The sequence below is a fragment of the Serinus canaria genome, chromosome 5 (assembly GCF_022539315.1).
Source record: "Serinus canaria isolate serCan28SL12 chromosome 5, serCan2020, whole genome shotgun sequence".
Classification (NCBI taxonomy): domain Eukaryota; kingdom Metazoa; phylum Chordata; class Aves; order Passeriformes; family Fringillidae; genus Serinus; species Serinus canaria.
The window spans coordinates 16,204,397-16,230,201 of NC_066319.1; the positions used below are offsets into that span (position 1 = coordinate 16,204,397).

Here is a 25,805-nt window from a genome sequence, read left to right on the forward strand (position 1 = left end):
TAAGCCACCTTCTGACCACATGTTAGTGGCTAAGTTAAAAGCAGCTCTCAAGGTTGTTCAGGGACCCACTGAAGTTGAGGTTTCTAAAGTATGCCTGAAGGGTTTGAAAATCAAGTATCCTCTAGAGCATGTCCCTACTCTGGGAGATTCTGGAACTGGAGAAAATCTGGAAGATCTGTTGATGATGCAGCTTTTGATGGAGAAGTGGGCAAATGGCTCTTTGGGCGGGCAGAGGGCAGAAGCTGTTCAACTGGGGAATGCGCTGGGAGCACTGGAGAGGGAATGAGAAACGGAGGAGGAGGGTGGGAGCAGGGAGTTACTGCTCTGTCTGAATGGAGCTCGTTTTTGACTGTAATCAGAGGGATGGCCTCCCTCAGCCTCCTGCTACGAGAGGCATTTCACCTTCCTGTCCCTGCTGAAGGTGCTGGACAGTAGAAGCCACTTACCTGATAACTGCTGCACTGAAGGCTGGTCATGTGTGCTTAACAACTGTGCCTGAATGGTTTCTACTACCCTCTTAAAGCGACGGCTTGGACCTGTGAGGAGAGAAGAGGCACAAGTGGCTGTGAGAGCAATGGGAGCCAAGTCACACAAGGCAGCAGGGGAAGGATTGCAAACATCTTCCCTTCAGTCTTGTCCCCAGAAGTGTCCTGACTGTGTGTCTGTCCTTCAGCCAAAGGGACTATGGTGTGCTGGGCTCAACAGGAAGAGGAATGGCTTTGGGGCTCCTTTCATAAAGAGAGAAAAGGTGAGGGTGTCTGTTTCCTTGTGGCAACTCCTGTGGGGGGCATGTGGCCACTCAGAAGAAAAGGGTGAGTGCACGTTTCAGTCAGAAGGAAGACACTATGGCCTCGCAGTGCCCAGCTGAGACTCTGGGACTTAGGAATGAATCAGGGAACCAGTACCATGAGTTACACCAAAACTGCTGCACAGAACAGCCATTTTTGCACTAATCATGGCAGTGCCTACTTCACCTCTTTGGGAATCTCCTTCCCTCCCTGCATTTCCATCACTACCAACACCATTTTTGTTCCTGATGTCTTCCCTGCCCCTGACTGAATTTTCCTGAGGTTAAGCCCGTTCTATTTCTTCCTCTGGCAGAGCAATTTGCAGGCCCCTATTATCAGCAAGCCAGCTGGCACCCATTTGAGAGCTTTGCCATGGTTACCTGATAAGAGTGTGAAAGTGACAGAGTAGATCCCGTTCTCCTTTTGCGCCTCTCCCCCTTCTGTGTATGTTATGTCCACCTGGAACTTCACTGGCTTCTGGAAGACAGCAGGACCTCCTGTGGACTTATATTCTGCACGGAAACTTGTCTGTGAGATGACACTGTGACTGAGACTTGGGATCTGAAAGAGGTTGGTAGAAGCAGATAGTAGAACCAGTGCTAAAAGGGAAAAAACCTGCAAAATTCTGTTTATAACAACACACATTTCCAGAGTGAATAACATTTGCTAGGTTTGCTTCTGGTCTTGAATTTTTAATGTACAGTGATCTTGTGAAACCAGTAACAGCACAGGTTGCTGGGCACCACAGAAGAATGCACTGCTGCTTACAGGACTGACCTAAATTTAAAGGTTGAATATTGGTGGAATGCCCAATGCACTTATGAATTGACACATGTTTCTCAACTTCATACAGTCAGTCTTTTTTTTCCTACTCATTCACCAGTTTTGAAAAATGCCTTTTGCTGAGCAAAAGGTGATATTAAAGCAGTGGGCAGAAAAGCCAGTGGGATATAAAACTGATTATAAAAAACACCTAAGTAGCCTGGTCTGATCTCACAGCTGATCCTGTTTTGAGCAGGAGACCTCCTGAAGACCTTTCCAACTTCAGTTGCTTGGTGATTCTGTGATGTCAGATAGACATCAGGACACTCAAAGTGCTTGGGACATCCACAGGGAAAGCACAACTGCAAATAACTCACCCAGACTTCTATCAATATGTAAAAGATCTCTGAGAAGCTTTGTGACATCATGCAACATCTGTATATTCAGACACACTGTGCAATTTTATAACTTCCTAATTTTCAAGCAGTTACTTTCATGCTTTCCTCCAAAATTGAACAACGTACTCATATTCTCTTTATTGCTTCATAAAGGACCAGAATAAAAAAAATCCCAAACAAATTACTTGTAAATCTGGTCTCTAATCTCAAGGAGGAAAAATGAAGTTGAGTTCTTTGAGAAGCTGACTTTAAGGGGTTAATTAGCAGGCTATGACAATGTATTTACGTTTGGATGTTGCTGTAAGAGACAATTCACTGGTTTTGCACAAAAGTTCCTACATCACAGCCAAACCACACAGGATCACCAGCAGAGACAGCAGAACACACTGCACAACAATACAAACCCAAAGCACAGCCAAATGCATGAAATTGATACAGTAACATGGCTGCTTACAACCAGCCTGGGATGGACACCAGTGTCTGATGCCCACTACTGGAATGCACTTACTCCTTGTGTGCTTGTACAGTAACAAGGGTTTTGGCTATTTTTTTTGAAGGAGTTCATTGCAGAATCACAAAGACTAAAAATGGAGTTCAGTATTTTGTGGAAAAAAATCAATGTAACAAACTACATAAGAAATCAAGTTTCCTTCTTTAAATTCTATTGGAAAAAGTCTAATTATGTTGTTGGCTACCTTGAATTGAAAAACCTCTTAAATTACCTTTGCTGTGCTGACTTTTTCATCACTGGTACCTCTAGATAATGAGAACAAGGACTTTCTATAGGAAAAAAACCACAATTTCTCTCTGCTTTCTCCACATCTGCAACAACTGAAACTCTGGGCACCAGAAGAAATGATCCTTCTTTCTACAGCACTGAAGTGGGATTTAAAGTAACAAGTGCAGATGTAAGACAGGCCTTTTGTCTGGCTGAAGTGGTAGAGGGCATACCCATGAAAGGGAAACCCAATCTGCTGCCCTGTCAGAGACTGTAAGGCTGATTTGACAAAGCGGCAAATCACTGTCTTGATACTGTGCCAGCAGTGTGCTCCACTGCTGTGCCATTCCAAACTTAGGCAACCTGGAGGCCTTGCCAAGAAGGCTGAAATCTTTTCTCACCTTAGAGAGCATTATCTACAGTTAGGAATTCACTCACAGTCCAGTACAGGCCATGCAAATTAAACCCACAGAGGATGCTTTTGAAGGAGCAGAGTCCCTGTCCAGTAACATTTGGCACAGGGAGTCCTGGAATGACCAGTGAGGGATGCCTCCAAGAGGCAGCTGGGGTGACTCACCGAGAGGAAAGCGTGGACTATATCAGCCTTAATGGAGCTTAATGGTTTGTCCTTAATGACCACAAAAATCTGTTCTTCTTTCTCCAAGTTGATGAAGTTACCGAACCAGGATTTTTTGGCAAGCCTGATGTGATGAAAAGAAAGAGATGTTTAGAATATGGAACACTATTTCTTATTTCATACATGCCCCTAGCTAGAAAAAAATATTAAAGCCACATGAAAAAGTTTGGATGATACTCCAGATGTGACAGTGTTACTACCAATAAGTGGGAAATAGTATCAGAGAACACTCAGAATGACATTTCACTTGGTGAAAACCCATGAAATGACAGACTGCTCAGCCTAGGTCTGGCAGCATGTGTCACCAACAATGAAAAATCAGGAGCAATGGTAACTCTTCTGACTGAGCCAACATACCAGTGAATACTGCATATATAACATACATATAAATCAGGGGACATATTTCTGGTTTGTCTCCAGGGATGTCTCAATTTCTTGTGACAACATGCAGATCCTGGCAATATGAAGATTTAAGTTCCTTCCCACCCAATTTCAACTCCTCTGGTTCCTTCCCACCCAACTGCAACTCCTCTGGAAAGATGCTTCTATGAAGGTGTCCTGCAAAACCACAAGACCTTGCTTCTTGAACCAAGCTGTAGATTTCACTGGAGCTCTGACCTACCAGTGAGTGAAATGCACAATTACACAAGGCCAGGACAAAGACTGTCCTGTTCATTAGTCCCATTCAGGGTGTCTATATAGTATGTGAACTCTTGCCAGCCTACAAAGGAATGAATTTTCAGTATTAAGAAAGGAGATAACAACACCAAGCAAGACACAGTTCAGGCTTTCTACTGACAGCAGTTCAGCTCCTCAGTTTGTTCCAGTATCAAATGGTGGTTTCATCACTAAATGAAATTGCTGTTTTTTCACAGTGATCAGCAAATGTTTGATTTTGCATATTGTTTAACCATTTCAATGACACTGGTTTTTAAATTAAACAGGCTAAAGGAAGAATGCAGGGACATGAATGTTAATGAGAGACACTATCCAGACCTGAATGCAGCATCTCTGACAGGTGTGGTTTTGAGAGGAGAAAAGAGGCTGTCAGCTGTGAGACACAGACAAAGACTTGCTGGACCAAACTAAACCCAGGGAAAACCACACTTGAATCAGCCATATTCTAGTAGGAAAAAATTCAGCATGAAAATGTCAGAAATTAAAATACCTGCCACCAAGAGACTGCCTTTTTACCCCTCTACAGCATTCTTTATAACACCAAATTCAGTTTGTAACATGGCAAGCAACAGGGTGGACATCCATCACTCAGTGGAAGAAGACAATCTCCCCAGATAAGGAGAGCCATCTGCAAAAGGGACTACTACACACCAGTTTCCAGCAGAGCAATAAAAAGCTAGAGCAGGCTGCTAGCAGCCTCACTTTCTGAGGCAAAGTGAGGCAGAAGAAGGACAGAGGCTAAGAGAGAGAGGGAAGCAAACTAAGAAACTAATTTGAAGTCTAGGTCTTCAGGATAAAGAACAAAGCTTGACCTCAGCAGTGTCCAGAAATGTGCATTCATTCCCCATCCCAGAGTGCTCCATGAATTGTGCAGCTGTGGACCCACTGCCCATTTAATGCACACAGCAGAAAGACCACAACTGGAAGACTGCTCAGCTGGGCAAATAATGATTTGCTTCATTTACTGCAGGCAACCAAAAATAAGAGTAGAGAAAGATTCACTTGCAGTTTGGTTAAAACAGTGCCCCCCACTCAATTGAAGTGGGCTGGAAAACTGTCACTCCCTAAAATATTCATGGGCAGCTTTAAATAAGCCAGTGAGCCAGAGATTAGCACAGGGAGCAGTAAAGAGAAAGGGCCTCTCATTTAAATGGTCGTTAAGGAGCCAGGGTTAGAGTGAGGAAGAAAATTACATACTAATTAGCTCATGTGTCTCTCACACACCACAACAACTCTGCAAGCCCCTGGAGAGCTGGGGCAATAGCTCCCTGCATGTAAGGGGTCTGTGCTCATTAGTAAATTAGCACCTGGTTATCCATCTAAAACTGCTGCTTGTCCTAGGCTTGGATGTATCATCATCTGAACCAGGGCTGCTGGATGGACTCCAGAGGCCAAGGGGAAGCACGGGCCTGGAAAAGTGTGCTTATTTAATTGTAGGTCTGCCATCTTAAAATATGGCTTTTCATTTTTGTATTTTCATTAATGGCTTTGCTGGCCCTTCACTTATAGGTCTCTTAACAAGCACAGGTAACAAGGGCCCAGAACATTGGGAGTTTTTTTCCCTGCTCAACATGGTTGGGAGCCTCCAGAATCCATCTGGGCTCTTTTCCTTGGTGAGGTTATCACCAGTAATAGCAAGTCTGGAAGATTCACTGCTAGCCTGGGCTATGCTCCAGCTTGTAAATCATTTGAATTCACTAAAATAATTTTGCTGGTGTCACATAAGACAGAATAGACGCCAGTGGCCTCTCCTGTTTCTGTAATGAGCAGAATCAAGACACAGCACACATGCACTGGCTTTCCTCCCCAAAACTGGCAGAACTAGCTGTACTCATACAGCTAGGGACTAACTCCACTAGGAAGAGGGGACAGTTTTGGAGTAAAATTACACAATAAAACCTTTTCTCCTCTTAGAGGGCATTAAGTGCTACTAAATTGGGTTAAAATGTATATGAATCCTCAGCACCCCAAATGACACGCTTCCGGAATCTCACCAGATCAGGCTGTAAGCAGAACAAAATGTACTTAAAATTAAGAATCTTCTCTTACCAAGGCAAACTTCTTAAAGGGGGAGTGAGATAGGAGATATGTGGCGGAGGCTGGGTATGTAGATTACAATAAGGAATCCAATCAGATGTCCATTTGATGAAAAAGCAAAGAAAGTAGCATGAATATAGGCTGGTACTTTATTACTTCACACCAAATTTCTCACTCCTATAATGTTGTTCCTTTTCCTACTTTTGGAGTGTCTGACCACATAGCCTTCTGTGTTCCCTCTCTGCCTCTGAGCACACGGATCAGTAACCTCCAGAGGTTTACCTGCCTGGCATAAATAGCAGCATTTCTACTCAAGCAAATGGAGCTTTGCAGATGTCACTATAGGACACGAAAGAACACAAGAGCACACTGCTGTTCTCAAGCTGAAGAGAAAATAGGAAGTTTATTTTCTGACTCTAACATTTTTAGTTTTCCAAAAGTGACAGTGGATTGGAAGGTGACAGTGCCACCTCTCCAATGACACTGGACAAACCAACAGTCCATCAAATTTCTCCTCCTCCATAAAAGAGTGCAAACCAATGAGTTATTTACAGAAAGTGTGCGAGAAAGTTCGCTACAAAAATGTCAACACCAGAAGGCTTAAAAAATCTTAAAAAATCAGGGCGACATGCAGGTTTAAAGCAGCTGGAGCTAAGTCTCTTTAAATGTCATGCCTAACACATTTTCTAGGGCTTTTTCACATGAGAAAGAACAGCATTACCCAGACATGTCAAAGTGTATTACCTAATCATCAGGTTTGTTAAATGAATGGCAGACATTGCTGCACCAGACAGAGCTAAGACATGTGTTTATCACTCAACCCATGAAGTCAATACAGCTCTTGACAAGAATATCTTATTTCTTACAGAAAAGAAGAAAATATGGGAAAAAATAAGATAAGTGGAACTGGGCACTGAGCAACAGACATCTATCATTAAAATATAATCTAGTTCATTATTTTTTATGACTTTTATTATGTTTACTGCAGGGTGCAGCCCAATTGAACTCATTAATTTGGCAATTATACAGAAAAAGAAAAGAGGGCCTTAGGCTTTGACTTGCATCCAAACTGCCTCAAATGACAGGCACTACTTCTCTCCACCAGTTTTTAAAGAGTGAGTGGGAAGCAGGGAAGGCAATAAATTAACAGCAAAACTTCCACCAACATAGATGCAAGGAAGAGAAGAAATTTAATTCTCAAGGTTTTCTGTTTTAATGGCTTTAAGAACATGTGAGATGAGAGTATTGTATATTTCTGTGATAATGATGTGCCAATTTTATGGAATTCTCTCATGCCTCTCTATTAGTAAATGCTTGAAAGTGTTGAAAATACAGTATATTCCATTTTTCTTCCTGAATAACTTTACTAATCCCTACTTCTCCCTCTCCTGAAGTCTTTATCCCTCTTTATCCCTCATTCTGCAGCTATACACATAGAATGTCCATCTCACACCAGACAAAAGCCAGGTCTGGGGCAAGTTGGGAAGACAATACCATTGTCACCATTTACAAAACTTTCAGCTCAAAATTCCCATCCAAGACTCATGAATATTTCATACAAGTCTCTTAACAAGAGGCCAAATTGCCTTGGTTGGCAGGCTAAGTCTATGGGCATTGGGTGCACAAACACAAGCTGTGAAAATAAAAAGGAATAATTTGGCATCTGTTGCATATTAGGAAGTGTTTGGAGCAGCACTCTGGCAGGGACTTCCAAACCTGCCATGCAGTGATGCACATTTGTGCAGTGAAATGGTTGAAATGTACACTGACTTTTAGGGAATGAGCCTGGTGCATATGAAACAGCTTCTCCATGTCCCAGTACTGCTGCCTCGAATTAACACTGCGTTTACTCTGGCAGCCAAAGATCCCTCTGAATCATCTTAGCAGAGCCTTCTGCATACCATCCTGAGGATACAAACTCTCCTGTACTAAAAGAAGACTTTTTGGTGCACAGTTAGTGCCAGTATAAACCACTGATTAGCCTCTCCAGTCCCAAAGAGTGATCTACTTGACAAACAATGAATGAAGAGAGAAGAAACATGTTACAAACCCAGCAAATTCAGCAAGCTGTGAGAAAATGAGGTGGTTATTGGGAGACTGTTTCATCATCTGTTGACCCCCCTGCCATTACTGAGGTATAGATTTTATGCAGGGTCCTCATCAAAAGAATCATTTCACATCTCCATCCCACCCACAGGACAACAGGTTACAAACAGATACTGATCCACAACAGAAATATGTCAGCTTATGACATTCAGGCCAGGAAACGACACCAGTATTTGATGGGAAAAAAGGCAAAGTACTTACTCTGGGGATGATTCTGGGGTTAAATTAGACATCTCTTCTGGTGTAGGTACTGCTCATGCACGGACAGCCAAAGAGAGGAAGGGAGAAAATAAATATGGTTCAGTACACCTTCCATTTTCAGCTTGTACACCAATGAAACAATTCTGCACTTGCTTGCATTTGCCCATTTTCTCTGCAGGCTAATTCTGACATTTAAATGCTGGTCATATGTCTCTAGATCTCAGCATCTAAACAAGGTTTAGAGTGAGCCTTGCTGCATCTCAAGGCTCACTCTACCCTTAGGTCATTAGGTAATCTTGCACTGGCTGCAGTGGTTTCTGGTCCAGACCCAAAGACACTGTGCCAATGCTACTCTGTTGCTATTGCCTCACAGCCCAGCTGGGCGCAGCTCAGTCACTGCTGCAATTCTCTGCAGTTCTCTGAGCACCTCAGTGACAATGGCACTGACCATCACAGCTCAGAATCTCACTATACCATGGCTGTAATCCTCCTTTCCCATGGGATCACATCCCAGCACCCTGGAAAACCACAGAGTGTTGGGATAGCTGCTGCTGACATCCAAGGATAAGGCATGTGACTTTGGCTGCCCTTTGCTAGCACACAAAAAAGCCACCTGGAGCCCGAGGAAGAATATTTTGCACATCTCAACACTCCAGAGACTTAGAACACTGAAGTAGGCCAGCAGATATGAAACCACTGATTGTATTAAGGAGATTTTTGCACCAATTACCAAAGGAGGCAAAAAAAAGCATTAACCAAGATCAAAAAAAGCTGTGCTTCAGAAGGACAGCTTCAGCCTATTGCCTCTGGCTGTCTTTTTCTTTTTCAGCATAAGGCTCAGCCTGTGGCTGTGGAGAGGCAGTGGAGCACAGCCACAGGGGAAATGGCTGAGCCCAAGGTTCACTTGCAAAGCAAGTGAAGAAACTGAAGACAGATTTTTTTTTGTGGTCGAAGAGCCACAACAGGGATAGTAAGAGCTGCATGGCTGGAGTATGAAGAGGGCTCAGGAGATGCTGTTGGAGCAGGGGCATTGGCACGACAGAGCCTGCTCACATGTGGGTTACGGCTTGGCTGATGCTATCACTCTCATTTTCCACCAATATTCAGTCCTTGGTACAGAGGATTTACAGAGCCACAGAGAGGTATGAAATTCCTGCTGAATGTCTGCCCAAATCAGAAGAACCCTGTATGTCTGGGCGATTACTCACCTTGTAATTTCCGACGATGGAAGCGAGGAGACCCCAGGAAACTATTCTTGATGGAGTTGAGCCGTGTCCTCCAAGGCATTCCTCCAATGCTGGGGCTGGATGGTGGTGTTGGGTTGGGTGTGCCTGCTGGGCTCTCCTTTGGCGTATGAACAGGTGTCCCCTTGGGGGTAGGGAGGGGACTTCCCCTTGGAGAGGGGTGAGGGGTGACCTGTATGATGGGGATAGATTTGGTGCTTGGGTCAGTACTAGAAGGGAGCAATCTAACAGGAGACATAGGGTTGGTCTGCACTTTAGGAACAGCCAGCTGTGGGTTAAAGCCGGCAGCAGGCGAGCGGCCCTGAGCATTCTGCACAGGGTTGTTCTGGGAAGAGGGGGCGCTGGCATTGCTGGCAGGGAGTGGGTTGGATTTAGTAGACTGGAGTGGTTTTTCAGCCAATTTGCTCTTGGATGGCAAAGTCTGCGTCTTTGGGTTGGGCTGAAGTGCTGGCTTTGGTTGGAGTACATGTCCAGGCCTGGAGGCGTTCCTACAAGCATCAGGGTCCAAGGAGACTTGGGGTCGGGGAGAGAAAGGGAGGTCGGAGGTCTGAGGGGGGATGAAGAACTTTCTGATAGGCTACGAGACAGACGCAGAGTGTCCATGCACATCAAAAACAGTGAAATACGCAAAGAGCGGGCGAGCAGAGAAAGGAAAGTCAGAATAAAATCCATCCGAGTCACAAAGATGCACCATGTCACAGGGAGACACAGGAGATGGAGGTGAAGGGGTAGTGGGGGGGAGGGATTTTGCAAAGAAACGAAAACAAACAAACAAACAAAAAACAAAAAAAAGACATGCAGTTAGCTGGGAACACAGCATATTCAACAACAGCAGCAGCAGCGGCAGCAGCAAGAACAACAGTGTCATAACAGGCTTCATCATATTAACCAACCACGTGTCAGCAAAGGAAAAAAACAGAAAGAAAAGTACAACAAAGGAACAAGGAAAAAAAAAAGAAAAAAAGAAAAAAGAAAAAAGGAAAGTAACCAAGAAAAAAAAAGAAGAGAGAAATGCCATCTCTCTGGGATTGTTCTGATTGCCCTGCAGTGAGAGAAGCACGATGCTGTAGGGAGGTGAGGAAAGGGAAGAAGAACCACTCAAGCCACAGACAAATTGAGATGTGCCAAGAAAGGGACCACCTCTTTCAGCTCCATGTGCCCATATGCAAACCCAGTAGAGAGATGAGACTCAGAACAGGTGTGTGATACATACAGAGTGGCAGGGGATACACACAGTTACTGCACACACCAGTCAGAACCTCTTTCCTTCCTCTTTACCCCTGGCTGGGTAATGCACCAGTTGCAGCCACCCATTGCAGAAAAAGGGGAAAAAGGGAGAGTGATTCCACCTGGGCACCCACTCTCCTCCCCTGATCTGGAAGGTTAAATTGCTCAGCCTTCACTTGGAAGCTTCAGAGCACACAACACCATGAGAAATATAGGAACTCAGATTGGTGTTTGATTTTTAAACTGTTACAGCAAAAACTTCAGTAAGGTCTGGTAAATTTATTTATCTGGGAAGAGATTATACTTTCCATCAGACTTTATGCTTCTCCTCCAACATCCCTCACTGCATTGAAGGATAGCTTGATAACTGGAATTTCTGTCATAAAGTCTCAGAAATACTTGCCATTAAGTCTCAAGTCTAAGAAGAGGGTGGGGGGAGCCATTGTTTTGTAAGACACAGTTTAAAAAGAAAAAAGACAAGCAAAGTTCATAATCCATCACTGAGGTATCAAAATGGGATTATGATTTTTTTTCCCAAACAGTGACATTTACATGTGTTAAGAGGTATTTTGGGAAACCATTCATACTTTGACAGCAAACAGCAATAGACAGACTTGGAAGGGTAGAAGCCTTTTAAGGGACATTAGCAAGCTAAAAATCACATTTAAAACAAAAAAAAGTCCTGAGAAATCATCGCTATTACCACCTCAGATTACAAGTACTGGAATAATTGTAAAAATAGAAATCACTACTAAAGATATTCAGCTTTGGTCTACCCTTTGACTTCTATGAAGTATTACCTATGAAAAATTACACCATCACCATTATTATTACCCATACTTGACACCTAAAAGCCTCAAAAAAGAACTAACCAGACATACCATGTACATGTAACCTTCCCTCAAACCTCAGTCCCAGGTGAACACACTCACTAGGGAGTTCCTTCTTGGGTGTGATGGATTAGCACAATGTTGCCATATTTAAAAACTGTAGAAATGTATTTAAGACTTTTGTCTCTAAGTTGTTTGCATCAAAGTTTTGTAACTACTTCAAAGAACTTAGGGTTAGGCCATCCATCAAAATTAAAGGAAAATCAGTACATCAAAACATTTGTATTATTATTAGGATTGTAAAGTTAAACTTAAGTCTGTCATGTTACTAGATTCTCATTGTCAATGAGCAAGGAAGGGGAAAAGATGAGGAAAGTGTTTAATTTGTGGAAGTCACTATCAGCATCTGACTATTAACTATTTGCAAATGACACTGATGGATAAAACTCAATGACTGTTAATTGCAAATGGTTCCTTGCAATTTTCCTATCCTACATGTATGATGGCTTGAGAAGCAGATTTGAAAGAAATAAAGTATGATTCAACTCCCTCTGAAGCCATTAAGAATCTGAAGAGGCATCCTTAATTACCACATATTTAATAATGAAATGAAGAACAAGATTAGGTCTCATTTTCAGCTGGTGCATTGTGGAACACCATTAGCAAGATCTTGTGAAATGTGACAACTTTTATTTGTTGCTGAATTCAATTTCTCATAGATCTGAACCTAAGCAGTGCAAAAAATGAAAGGTGTATTTGTTTTTTAAAGCATGTTCTCTTTCAATAATCTAAGGTGCTATTAGAAGCATAGGTAAGGACGTTTAAAAAAATATGATTTTTATTCCAACATTCCTTTTAAGCCTCAAATGTGACTAGCATTAGAATCATTATGATCTGCTGAAAATGCCACCTGATTGCTAAATCCCTTTGAAGACTATTTAACCAACTGCCTATTAAGTAATAATGGTAAGATACAGTGATTATGGGATCTTGTCAAACCTATTCTTTGATGTTGTCCTACTGAGATGTCAGAAATTGATCCCAAGAGATCAATTAATGAAATCAAGATTTAGGTTTGATGCTTATTTTGTGCACAAAACTGCTTCCATGCTCTTTTCCACTACATTTTACAGTAGCGTAAGAGTTCTCAGACCTCTGCTCCATTTCACTGGCAACCAGGAGTACCAGTGCAGAAAGAAGGAAATGGATTTTCACTGGTCCCTAGGACTTTAAAGACATAGAGGAGACCACAAGAACACTTATGCTGGTTTCAAAACAGGATAACAATTAGCAGGAGCCCAAAACAGGTTTCAGAAAGTAATTCAATTAAGCAAAGTGCTGGAAGCTTCACTAGACTATAAACTCAGAGCTGACAAGTGTGTCTTTATTCACAAGAATTACAGAATCTTAGGGTGGAACAGCAATTTCAAGTACTTGGAATACTGATGTTATCTTCATATAACTGAGAGTAGATCCATGGATGTATCCATAGCCTAAGACATGGACTATATCAATTTCTAGTGGGGGATGGCATCTTCTCATGAAGTCATGGGACTTCATGAGAAGACGTATGGAGAAATCCTCAAGAGACTCTGGGCCATACATTCAGGTAACAAGCACTGTGACAGCCCAACAGACATTTTCATGAGGTCTAGACTCCTGTTAGGCACTGCAGCCCTAAAGTGACTTAGCTGACCTTTTCAAGCACTAGGAATACTCACTTTAAATCCTAAATAAGTTAACAAGAAGAGGCAGACCTCTGTCATTGCATTTAGAAACCGTTACAACTTCATAACAAATGTACTATCAAGCATGTGTTGTACTGGCTGAGTATCAGTATTATTTGAGTATCAGTATTTAGTTGACTGTATGCTTAAAAAGTGCATATGTAAGTATCTTGTTTATAGGGATTTGAATGTTCTTTATTCATCCTAGTCAGTCAGCTTCTTACTTTCCTTTTAAATTTTCTAGCCCTCAAATTTGTGTAATTTATTTTCTCTGACTTCCTAATTTGAGCTATTCTGAGGCAAACAGAAGATAACCAGCATGCTTTGGTGCTTTACTGTGACCTAATTGAAGGCAGCTGTGAAATGACTCCTGATCATTTGGTCTGAAACCAGGCTATATGCAGACCTCAGCTGGATATGGAGTATTTAGTCTAGCAATGTTATGCTGTGTGCTCATGAGACTGAAAAGGGGCAGGGCTACGGTGAGATCCCTGCTAATGGTGCAGGGAACACATAAGAGAAATTCTCCACCTGCATTGGTAAGTAACATTTCCCTCACCACCCATGAAAATTTACAAGCTGCCAAGGAAAAGCAAAACATCCCAGCTAAGAGCCACAGCTCTGGCGCAACAGATGTCAAAAAGCATCAAGCATGTGTGAGTGGATTGGACCAACAGATCTTGAAGCAGCACCACTTACCCTTGGACTGCTGAGAGGACTGGTGGAGAGCCCAGACGATGCTCCGCTGATTGACCGAGACCTGAATGGACACAACAAGGAAAACATCCCTCAGAAAACTCGGACAGGTAACAACCCTGAACACCAGCCACAGGCACAGGCATGAAGTGAGGAGGAGGAGGGAGGCTGTCACTGGAAAAGGACATAATTCTTTCCTTTTCTTTCACTATTGTCACATTTTTCAGTTGTTCCCCCATCCCAAATCAAAGAAATACTGTTGCTCAAGGAGAATACTATAATCCCTTTCAATTAAGGCAGTTGCTACTTTCTTTTTGGTCAACAGGCACATAGAAGCTACTAGGTCTGCTCTGTGCAAGCTGAACAGCTCAATTCAAAAGTATGGTGATGACATTCAAACTTCTGCTAAGAATTCTGTTTTGCACAGTGCTGGTGGTTACAAAATGAGACTTTCTCTGTCACAAGCAACATGGAAAAGCACCATGTCTACAAGGCACAAAGGTAGGGAGTTTTTCCAGATAATAACTCCCCAAGTCCCCTTGACTCAAGCACACAATCATTTCTTATGTGATGACTTCCCACTGAAATCAAAGATTGCATTGGCTTAGCCCTTTCCAGCTTCTCACTGATGGATTTCACATCTTTGCTCTACAGTGAGAATTCTTGCTGCTGCACTAAGCAAGCCAGGTCTTCTCTGCTTTTATTGATGACTTTACTAATACCAAAATTACAGCTCAGGTGCCCTCAGAAACAGGCCAGTCAAGGGAGAGTGAACTGTCCCATCTGCTGACAAGGTCACCTATACTGTTAATGGTCTTATGCTCTCCAGCAAAGGCCACCTATGGAAAATGTCAGCTGCTGACAATAAAATGTGCAAATGTGCTATGCTAAACATGGTGGAAGAGCAGACAGGGCAGACAGCACAAACATTTCAGCAGAGGAAGTTCCTAGGAGGAGGGCTGCCCTGCAGAAAAAAACCCCATGCTTTATGTGTGACTGTACATGAGTGAGCCCCAGAGGCAGCTGCTTTCTATCCTTTTTAAATAGAAAGAAAGTTGTTTTGAAGACTGAAACATCTTACAGGAGAGAATTTGGCTAAGACCCTATTCATTCAACAACCACTATGCAGCAATATGTCAATACAGCAAAACTACCAATGTTTCCTACCTATAATAACCTACCTATAAACAGGAGCCATGAAAGCAATTACTTGCCTTCAGGTAACAAACATGAAAAGGTGAAATTCCTGTAGAAAACCGAGTGTATGAGTGTATATGTTTTAATATGTGTCTGTCTGTGGTCATACACATATACATTAAAAATTGATATAGGTCAGATATTTGATGTCAGCTCATACATAAGAATATAAACCAAATTTAGACCATAAACAGTATCAGCGTACTCTCTTCAGCTGTTGTAGAACAATACAGAAAAAATGGGCTCTAAAATGGTCTCCCAGACATTTATTATTTAATAAGTTCTAGTGGCAGAATTCTTTAAAAATAAGTGCACTGCAAAAGAGGAAGTATTCCCAAGGAAAGAATAAGCTACAACTGAACACAATGGCAGGTTCTGCTTTCTCTACTTGTATCCCCTGTCCGGATGGTTTGTCCATCACACTAAGTAGGTGAAAACCAGAAGCTCACTCACAGCATGTTTTTTTGGCCAGATTAAATCTCAGCTGGCACTGTGAAAATCTGGGGCACTCATTCTACGCAGAAAATTCCCACATAGGTTTTTTTTCTTGTAAAAAAACCCCTGATGTAATCTGCACATCATAGTGCAGCAGTAAAAAACGAGAGGCTCACTCTTGGCATTCTTTCGCACTAGATTAAGCCTAAATTTGTACCATCAAGATCTGGTACAACCAGATCATAAAGGTTTATGCAAAATAATTTTAAGGGGAGAACTGTCTGTTCCACTTTTGAAAGACTACTGTATGTGCCTTTCCTATAAGTGAAGTGGCTGACTGCACCACAGATGTGTCGTGCAGATGGGAAGTCCATTTAGTTAAAATGTTCCTTGCATGAATCATCAGGAAAAGCTTCCTCCAAACCATGAATTACAAGAGGAATCCATAGATTATTTTGGACAAATGTGGAAGGCATTCAGGTGCCCAGAGATGCAGTTATACACCAACTTAAAGGAGATGTTCCCACCAGCTCTTAATTATGGTGGGAATATCCTCTCTGACACTCACCTGAATTCCAGGACACTTGCTTAAGAGCTCCACTCTGCTATTTCCTTTTTGCAATCAGGTGTTTCCAACAGTCCTGAATCCTCACTTCCCAACCCCATTGCCTCTTATTTTTTTACAAAAATGATCACACACATGTAGGGCAGAATATGGCAGTCCCCACCTCCCAAATCCCAATTCTTTATTGGAAGCAATATTTGAAAAATAGTTGTTGTGTACTGTGCTTTCATCCAGCCTAGGAGCCTGAGGCAGGGGACATAAGAGAGAGTTAGTATGAAATCCTCCTGGAAATGCATTCAGTATCCACATGATTGCTATTGAGCAAGATTTATTTCTGCTGCTGATTTACATGCAAAATATGTAAGAAGTAAAGTAGGCCCTATAGCAAGCTTCAGTTTGTCCACACTGGAAATTGTATATAGGAGCAGTGGAAAGAATTTTAAAAAGCCTGTGCTCAGTTTAAGCATCAGGGTGAAAAGAGAGCTATACATTTTCAGAAGACTTCCTCCTTTACCAGAAAGTGGTAGTACAGGATATGACACAAAACTGAGGAGATTTTCCTTGCATTTTCCTGAATTAAACAAATCTCCCATAATTTACCTTTACAAATGGGATATGATTCTCAGTAGCGTGCCCTACTACGTGGTTCTGTACTCCATAACAAAAAGTAGCTAACAAGCAAAAATGACAGATTTGTCCCTCTCATCATGATCACTTCAGCTAAGCAATGCTGTAATTCAGTTTGTAAAAAAACCCAATCACATGCACTGCTCCTGTATCTCAGAGTCAGGTGGACAGAACTGGGACAGGGCCAAAAGAAAGGAATGAAAATGTTGCATTATGCTGAGATGCTGTAATGAAAGAACAGGAATTTAAACTTTAAGCCTTCTCACCAGAAAATTAAAGTTTGAGGCCCTACAGGCAGCATTAATATGGTAGACTCTTAGGTCTTTTGTGTGGAAAGAGGTACGACATCATCTCCATGGCTATGAAATACATTTATTTCGTGAGAAGCATTTATTAGTGAATAACCTCCTAAGAGTCTTTACAGGCATCAAATGTTACTGGAAGTATTAAATCTGTAATTATTCCAGTAACTTAAAACTAAATGCAACAATCCAGGAAACTGTGAACACTGTGTGTGACTCATTTTGCTCTGTGTTTTGCATTCCTTTGTGCTTGTGCATTAACTCAACGGAAGTCATCAAAACGTTGTTGAAAATACAAGCTGTAAAGACAGGGCAGTTGCTCAGATAAAGAGCATTCCCTCAAACACAACTGCCAGATTTAGAGACCCAAGAAGAGACTCTTTAGTGACACAGTTGTTTAGACAAGCCTGGAGGGAGGAATTCAAAAACCCCAAAACATAAGGGAGGCAGAGCCAAGGTTTAGGAGGGGGAAGATGCAGAGGGCACTCTAAACATAAGGTGGACACTGAGATCATTGCAGGCTGTTCCTCCCATTCCACAGACTGACAATAACCTGGAGACAGCTGAGCTATGAAAGAGAGGCAAAGGACTGAAACGAAATCTGCATGTGTGGGCTGGAGTTTGTAGCTGTGATGATTTTAAACCTTATTCAATCTATTTGATAATTCAAAGTATCAAAGTTGAAAGGTCCTTCATTTTAAAGTAATTTTGTACTCATTTTAGCCAGCTGCTGTCAAGAGGAAGCCACACAAGGCCCAGTTCATGTCAGACCAGTGTTCTGAAACTGAGGGGCTTGAATCTATTTTCCAGCTGATTTCAGAGAATGCAGAATTTCCTGGGAGGTGCAGGGCTGAAGCCTGACACTGCTGAGGTACAGACAGAGAGAAACAGGAGACAGGAGAGTGCAGCTGGCCTGGTAACTGCCCTGCGCAGGTAGCACATGTACAGAGCATCTCTCCATCACCCTTCTCTCAGATCTGTTCCCAAATGTATTAAGCAGTGCCCCTGCTAGGACACACCAGTAGAACATAAAGGTTTCACAGCATGAATTTAACATTTAGGTCAGATTTTGCATTTCTTTTTTCTTTGAATTACCACCTCCTAGAACTTTTTCTTACAATCCAAGGCAGGTTTGGTACCCCGTTGCAGACCCAGCAGAACTTGCTTGCATAGCACAGTTTTACCAGGATGCTGAATGCAGCCTCTTAGCCGGTCAAGCTGGAGCCATGCTTCCAAGAAGGGGAGCCTGCAGCATGCATGCAGCGTGCAGTGATGCATCAGACTTGTGTCCCTGGGTGAAATGCCTTAGAAATTTTGAATTGGTTTGATTTCATGTGTGGTTTTGGAAGTCATTCCAGAAAATACCCAGCCAACCTCTTATTTACTTCAAGCATGAATTGGGTGGAATTAGATACTCCTCTTTCCTTGCTCACTCAAAGCCAAAAAAAATCTAAACTGAAACTTCAGGGTCTGAGACCCCTGACAATGACCTGAATCAACATGGAAGAGGTGAGCAGTTAGGCTGTGTTAAATTTCATCACTCTTACTTTTGGATGTCTGAAAGGTACAAACTGTTCTTCCTCACCCCCTGATTCAGGGAATATGTACAGAATACCTTGGATGTTCCACTGTCTTACAGTCCCAACTATGCAAATAACACCGTGACAGCTCTAACTGGGAATACTCTTGCTTGAGTCAGAAGGTCTGCTCATGGTAACAACCACTTGTAAGGTGAAGCCTTACAGAGAGTGTAGAGGAAAAAGTGCAGGTGCTGGTAACACACCTCTTCTTCTTTTCAGCCCATACAGATGGTGATGTTGAACAGCACCACCCTCCTTAATTGGCCAATTATACTAAAGTTCCATCTATAAATGGTTTAGAAAGAATTAACAGATATTGAAGCATGCTGCAAACATGAGAAGTAAATGCTACTGGTGCTAATTAGCTTTCTCAATGTATACCCTCACAAGAAGTTGTTACTGTAGTCTATAATGATCTATTACAATGGTTTTATTAAATAATTTATTAATATAATATTCTTCTTCTCTTCAGTATTTATAAATGGAACTTTAATTTGAAGCATGATTGCATTCTTAGCTGTACCTATACTGGTTTTATTGAAAATACAGAGCTTTGAAGATATATCTGTCTCTAGGGCCATCTGTTCACCTCTTAAGAAAACGTATTCTAAAAAGAGAGGGAATACCCAGCATTTTTTTAATAACATGGATGGGATTCAATTTCATTAAAAAAAAAAAAAGAAGAAAACTGGATAAATTAGGAATCAAATTAACTGGAAAATACCAAACAGATACAAAAGTGCTAAACAGAGAATAGGTTTCTTTCTCAGAAGGTGTCTGGTATCTGCACAGTGTCTGAGGATAGTTTCTGTGCCCAGACATTGAAATAGAGGGACAAATAAGGGAACAAAAAAAGAATCCAAAAGTAAATTATATGGAGTGTGACTCCAACACAAAAGCACACAAATACACACAAAAGCACCAAAAATGCTTCTTCCCACGTCTCTCTCTCTCTCTCCCTGCTGTAAAGCCTCAGTCACTGAAGCTCATGAACCTGTACTGTGTTTGGAAATTGCAAATGAAAAGTTCCTCTACAAAGTTACAACAGGTCCCCCAACAGGAATAATCCAAAACTAGAGCTTACCCCAATGGATCAGCACTCGCCATCCTCGGAAAGGGAAAATAAGAGAGAGGGAGAGAGAGAAAGAAAGAGAGAGGGGTGTGGAGGCAGGTGGAGAGAAGAGTAGGAAAAGCAGAGTGAAATACTGTTCGGAGAACTGAACGGTCATAATCATTGCCACCGGTGCCTAAGTCTTTCCAGAGACCAGGAACACTAGGGGGACAGTTTCATTGACCAGAAAAGAACTTTTGTCCCACTCACATATTGCAGACACATCCAACTTTGGCACTGGGGAATATGGAGAGGCACACACTAAGGCTGCAAAAAAAAAAAATTCCCAGCCAAATCGCAATTAAAGCAGTCAGCAGAGCAATGGGGTTCACACTTCATGCTGCATTTCTTCTCTGCCTCTTACATAAGGCACAGTTATATCACACTGTTACCCAGGAAATTGTTCTTTTTGTCCCCAGTTTGTTCAGTGCAGTGTCCCTCTGTCCCCCAAGCTGGCCTGGTAAGAAGTACTTATTTTTTTGCCACGAATGAACTGTGAAATGTATTGGTTATTAAAGCATGCATTTCTGAGCCAGCTTGGGAGCCCAGGGTACAAGATTGTAGCTCAAGCTGTGAATCTGCTTTGATACTGCCTTATTAGTCATGATGGTCTTATAGTCAGGAATTCAGATCAGCTAGAACGTACCAGCTCAGCAACCCAGCACTTATCTCTGTGGATGCCATCTTGTGCTCCAGGATCTCATTTTTCATTTAAAATAAATTCAGTCTCTGGGTCTTGTAGGTTGCTAAAGAAATCTTTCAAATGTGAATGGAGAATAAATCAATGCTGCGCTGAAAAGAGTTTGAAAAAGCAGTTCTAAAAGCAGACTGAATCTCTGGCACGTTGACTTTGAAGGCCAGTGACAATTGAAAACATCAGTATTCCTAATTTTTATCTACTAACCAAAGCATTCAAAATGGAAATAGAATTGTCAGGTTATTAAGTTTTCAGGAGTGCAGGTAAGCAAACTCAGGAAAATGTCACCACCTTTTCACATTAACAAAGATTAGATTAGAAATAAAAAAGCAGTTTGATGTTATTAAGCCAAATTATTTTCAAGTTGGATGCAATGCTTTTTTTCCTCTCTGTCACTTTCTCATTCTCTCCATTTTCAATAAGAGGCTCCCAAGCTGCCAGAGCTACCTCTGGCTGGGTGAGGAAAATCCATTCACCACAAGACAGAAATGCCAAATTTAATATATGCCCAGTAGATTTCACAGTTTACTGCTCAGTGCAACTAGCCATGCCTCCAGTTACATCAACATTGCAAGTGCTGGGCTGAGCCACCAAGGCAGTTTTGAGAACAGTTAAAATGAAAATGCAGTCAGAATAGGACAAAAAAGCTGTTGTGCTATGCATTGATAGAGAAGTGGAAAGAAGCATTACAGTAAGTTCTTTTTCATGTGTTTGAGTGACACTCCATTTATATTTCAGCCTGTGGAGTGCAAATTTGGGTAAAATCTAATTCATATATATATATATATATATATATACACAAATATATGTATATATTTAGGAACAAATGCTGTCCTCAATTATACCTGTACCAATCTATCTACAGTGATGTAACTGAGAAGAGCAAATTGACACCCATTGCATATACTGGAACCTGTGTGTATATTTATACAGAAAATACACCCATATTCACACATGCAGAATAGTCAAATGTAAATAGAATGGGTGCAAGAAGGTTCAATAATGTTTCTTTCAAGTCATTTTCCCAACAGGGAAGGCACTGAAGAGGTTAACAAAGAGAATGGAAAGCAAATTGACAATAGGGTAAAGGAAAGGGGGAATGAGGTTTAAAAAAAAATGAACAATCCCAGGACACAATAGACCCAGAAGCGCAGACATGTGCATTCCCTATAATACTGAAGCAAGTGAACTACGGAGCTGCAGCAACCCAGATACAGAAGAAGAGAAGCACTGAAAGAGGGGGTGAAAGAAAGTCAGAAAGAAAAAGAAAAAGAAAGGGACAGTGGCCTCAGCTACTAAGACAACCATGTGCATCTAGAGGGAAGGGACCCTTAAAGATGCAGTATTCCTTTAAAAAAGGTATCATAAAATTGGACAATTAAACACTGAACAAAAATTTAATGGCCACCCTGATTTATGTGACCCCATTTTGCTGGGGTCCTCTTTGCTGCCTACCCCTTCCTTTCATGTGGTGGATAACAGATGTAGGATCCAGGTTCTCTCACATTCCCACCACTGAGGTCCCCCACTTGAACTCTTAGTCGTGGGAGGGAGGTAAGACCACAGTGAATGTGGTCCTCAGAAATTCAGCCTGGTCCTTAAATGAGCAGGACTGTGGGTAATCCTTGTGTAGTGCCCTAACCTTCTCCTCCTGTTGTCTGAAAAATACCACCTTTGAGAGAGAACACAAAATGCCTATGTGGATTTAAGAAATTCCCACAGAAGATACAGAAGTGTCATTTCTTCTGCTCCTAATACAGCTGAGGCAGCTGCCAGAGAAGGACAGAGGGACAAGGAATAGCGCTCAGAACATCCACTGAAAGACTCCTCTCCTGTCACAGAAAAAATTTCTGCACCTCTTTTACTGGATCTAATTACTATGAAAAAGCTCCTCTTTGGAGTAATGTTAGACTAACTTTTAATGAAAGAAGTGCCACATGTTTAAGAGCAGAACTTACACATAGGGAGTATCAGAGAAAGGAACAGGAATTTCCATGTCTATGCTAACAGTCCAGGAAAGCCCAGCCACTAAAGGCTGTATAACCACTACCTCTTCATGGCTGTGGAACTACAAGGTTGCTAACAACTCAGGTCCAATCCAATGCTTGTTGGTATTCTGGCATCTTAGAGGGGGTGCTTTACACACCACGTGAGGCACAATGTCTCCTGCAGATGCATGATGTTTCTCACTGTGGCAGGTTCAGGACTTGAAACACTGACCACAAAAGACTGTCTCAGACTCCACAAAGCCAAAACAGTCCCTCACACATCCTGCAAATCTCCTGAGGCTTAAAGGCCACCTTTATCTCTATACAGAAATATTTCTATGAAAAGGGGAAAATGGAAATAAGAATGGTTTGTGAAGTCCATTGGTTCCTTTAAGGAAGCCATTGCTTCTCCCTTTTTGAATCATATGCCACACTTGTGACCTTTGGGTAAACTTAGTGTTTGTCCAAAATGTATAAGGATTACATTTTGATGAAGAGTTATCCTTTGGGATGCCAGTTTTCAACACAGAGAAAAATTCTCTTTCTCTGAGACCAAAAGTTTAGAAACAGCATGTACACTAAAAACCTTCACAAAAGTATCAGCTTTTTTTTGTGTTCATGGACCCACATAAGTCTACTTAAACTCTGTAAATGTGGTGGCCTACCTGTCTTCCATTGTGCCTCTGTTGACAGTTGGAAGTTACCCTTTCTGTTCTTCAGCATCTGTCACTTGAACTGCTAGATTAGAATCATCCTCCAAAAACCCTGTTTTCAACCACATTTTCCTCCTGTATTCTCTGGGTAGTCCTAAAGAGTTTGTCTCTTACCAGAGGTCCTTAATATTTTGTCTATCAGACTGAATTTCCAAAGTTTCCTACCACTGCTGTCACTTACTCAGTTGTGCTGCTGTTCCTAATGCTCAGAGTGGAACATTCTGGGCTTTTCTACTGTTTTACATTCCAATCCTTCCCAAAGAAGTCTTAAGCAAATACATCTTCTACCCTGGGCAGAACTTCTACTCATGGCAGAACTGAACCAGAAATAGCAGTAGGATGAAATTTGAGTGGGGAAATCATTGGTACAGTCCGAGGCTGCATTGGGGATAGCCTCAAATGAATGGTACTGTACAAAAACATACATAGTGTGGAGCTGTAAATATCCCACCCTCTTTGCTTCTCTCTAAAGAGGAAAGAGAGAACAGCTCTGTCCCCACACAGAGAAGGTAAGTACTGCATCTTTAAGGTCTCAGCAGTGAGGTAGAGGAGAGGAACATATTGTCAGTGTTTATACCTTTCTTCTTTGTTGAATTTGGGATTGGCTTCAGAGATATCCAGGCTTTTACTGAACATTGTTTTACTATGGCAGGAACAAAGCGAGAAAACACAGTTACTAGTGTGGACATTTTTATAAAAGAGAGTCACCTGTAGCAATGCTGGACACCCAGTCCCCCAACCCATCCTCCCCTTTTTAAGCAATGCTCTGAAAAACCTTTCTTTTACTTTACAGTCAGGGCTCAAGCCTACACAGTGCTCAAGTTCATTATCCTTCCCTGACTTCCGAGGTCTAAGTCGACTTCCCCCATGCATACTTGTAAACCCTGCTCTCCTTTATTCAATTTAAAACCCAGGTACCATCTACTTTGTCACAGTGTCCAGGGAAAACAGAACACACCTGAAGCATTAATTGCAAAGCATTCATTACTCACGACTTTTCCAGAAGACCTCAACACTAAGCATGCTCTCAGAAAAGGTTAAAATCAGACCATAGAGCCTCTTAGAGGAACAGTAATCCATTTGGTATTCTAATTTGTAGGGTCCATTACCACTTAACTCCCAACTCTCTTCCCCATACTCAGTGTATAGAGAAATGCCCTTCTTTCTCATCCTGGGTCTGAATCCCTGCAGCTTAGAAGTGAAATTCCCTGTGCTTTGCTAAAAGGGCAGCTCTCTGTAATATATTTCACTGGTAATATAGTGAAATATAGAAGTGTTTCACAGAACACTGCTTCCTAATGTTAGCTGATCTCTCATGCAAGCTCTCTACTTCAAAAACTAGAAGAAAATGAATAGTTAATGAAGCCCATTTTAGAATGGTTTTTGGACTCAGAGCAAAGCTGCTGAAAATTTCTGCCACATCCCTGCTGGATTCTTGCTCCCATGGAATTCTTCCTAGTCTGTGTGATTTTAGCACAAGGGACAAATTAGCTGATGTTAAACTAAGCTCAGAACCTACTTCTTTTCTTTTGACATTTCAATGAAATATCAGCTAGTCTGAGAGGTGGGGATACCAGAACAGCAGAAGTAATTAAGACATAATTATGAACCTGGTTTAGTTGACAACTAGCAGGGAAACCCAAGAATTAACAAAACTTAGTCACCAGTTTTACAAGGGCTAGAGTTTGTCCATACCAACTTTGCCATTCACAATGATCCATTGGAGAACTCGTGGAGAGGCCGGCTCAAGCCTTTCAAGGAGCCTGTAAGCTCCACAAGCAGCTTTTGTGTGAGTTCTCCTTGTCCATTATTCAAAACCAAGTCACTGAAGGATTATATTTTTCACTTAATACGTTCTCAGCCTGGAGGCTACCAAGTTTTAAATTTCAGTGGAAAGATTTGCCCTAAACAAGCCAAGACCAGACACTTGTAGGGTCCCCACATGGTTACCAAAAGCACAAATCATGATACAGACATGTAAACCCAAGGATGTAATAGAAATCCTCTTTATGCAAACATCTGTTTACTACTGGGAAAGAGCACAGTAGGACTAAAACACAAGACACTTGGATGTGTTTTGCCCACTGGTTAGAAGTGTTCCTTTGCCAGCTCAAGGAAGAAGCAATGGGACTGTGTCTCCAGATGTTTACACAAGTCATCTGTGTCTAAACAGGAGACCTGATTCCATGGTCAATCTTCCTAGTACTGTAGGATAAAAGCACTGAATAGTTGTCTCTTGATATCAAAAAAAAGGTAATCTTAAAAAAGCATCCCCCTTGGGGATCTAAACCCTACTGCTGTAAAATCCACTCTCAGTGGGTCATTTCATGGAATATAATATGCAACTAGCCATTAAAAATCCCCATTCTAGGTGGAAGGCACTTGTCACTTTGTTACTGAGTGCTCTGACAGATGGTGCCCCATCAGCAATGCATCGTTCCCAGACACTCCCAGTGCAATGGGGTTTGGTAATGAAGCCAGTTCATGTTATAAACGACTGTGCTGCCAGCAGCACGGAATGTGCCGTTGTCATCTCTGCAT

At 41.8% G+C, this 25,805-nt stretch overlaps 1 protein-coding gene across 3 annotated transcripts in view; it reads right to left on the reverse strand.

The window, feature by feature from the left end:
• Positions 1 to 25,805, reverse strand: part of BRSK2 (BR serine/threonine kinase 2) — a 301,256-nt gene that overhangs the window by 19,385 nt on the left and 256,066 nt on the right. For all 3 annotated transcript variants that reach the window (XM_009102182.4, XM_009102181.4, XM_009102179.4), the window contains exons 13-18: positions 14,053 to 14,113; positions 9,534 to 9,741; positions 8,326 to 8,374; positions 3,244 to 3,367; positions 1,169 to 1,349; positions 447 to 536 (exon numbers count right to left, since the gene is read on the reverse strand). In XM_009102182.4, the coding sequence (XP_009100430.1) occupies positions 447 to 536; positions 1,169 to 1,349; positions 3,244 to 3,367; positions 8,326 to 8,374; positions 9,534 to 9,741; positions 14,053 to 14,113 (713 nt within the window). The remainder of the gene's footprint in view (positions 1 to 446; positions 537 to 1,168; positions 1,350 to 3,243; positions 3,368 to 8,325; positions 8,375 to 9,533; positions 9,742 to 14,052; positions 14,114 to 25,805) is intronic.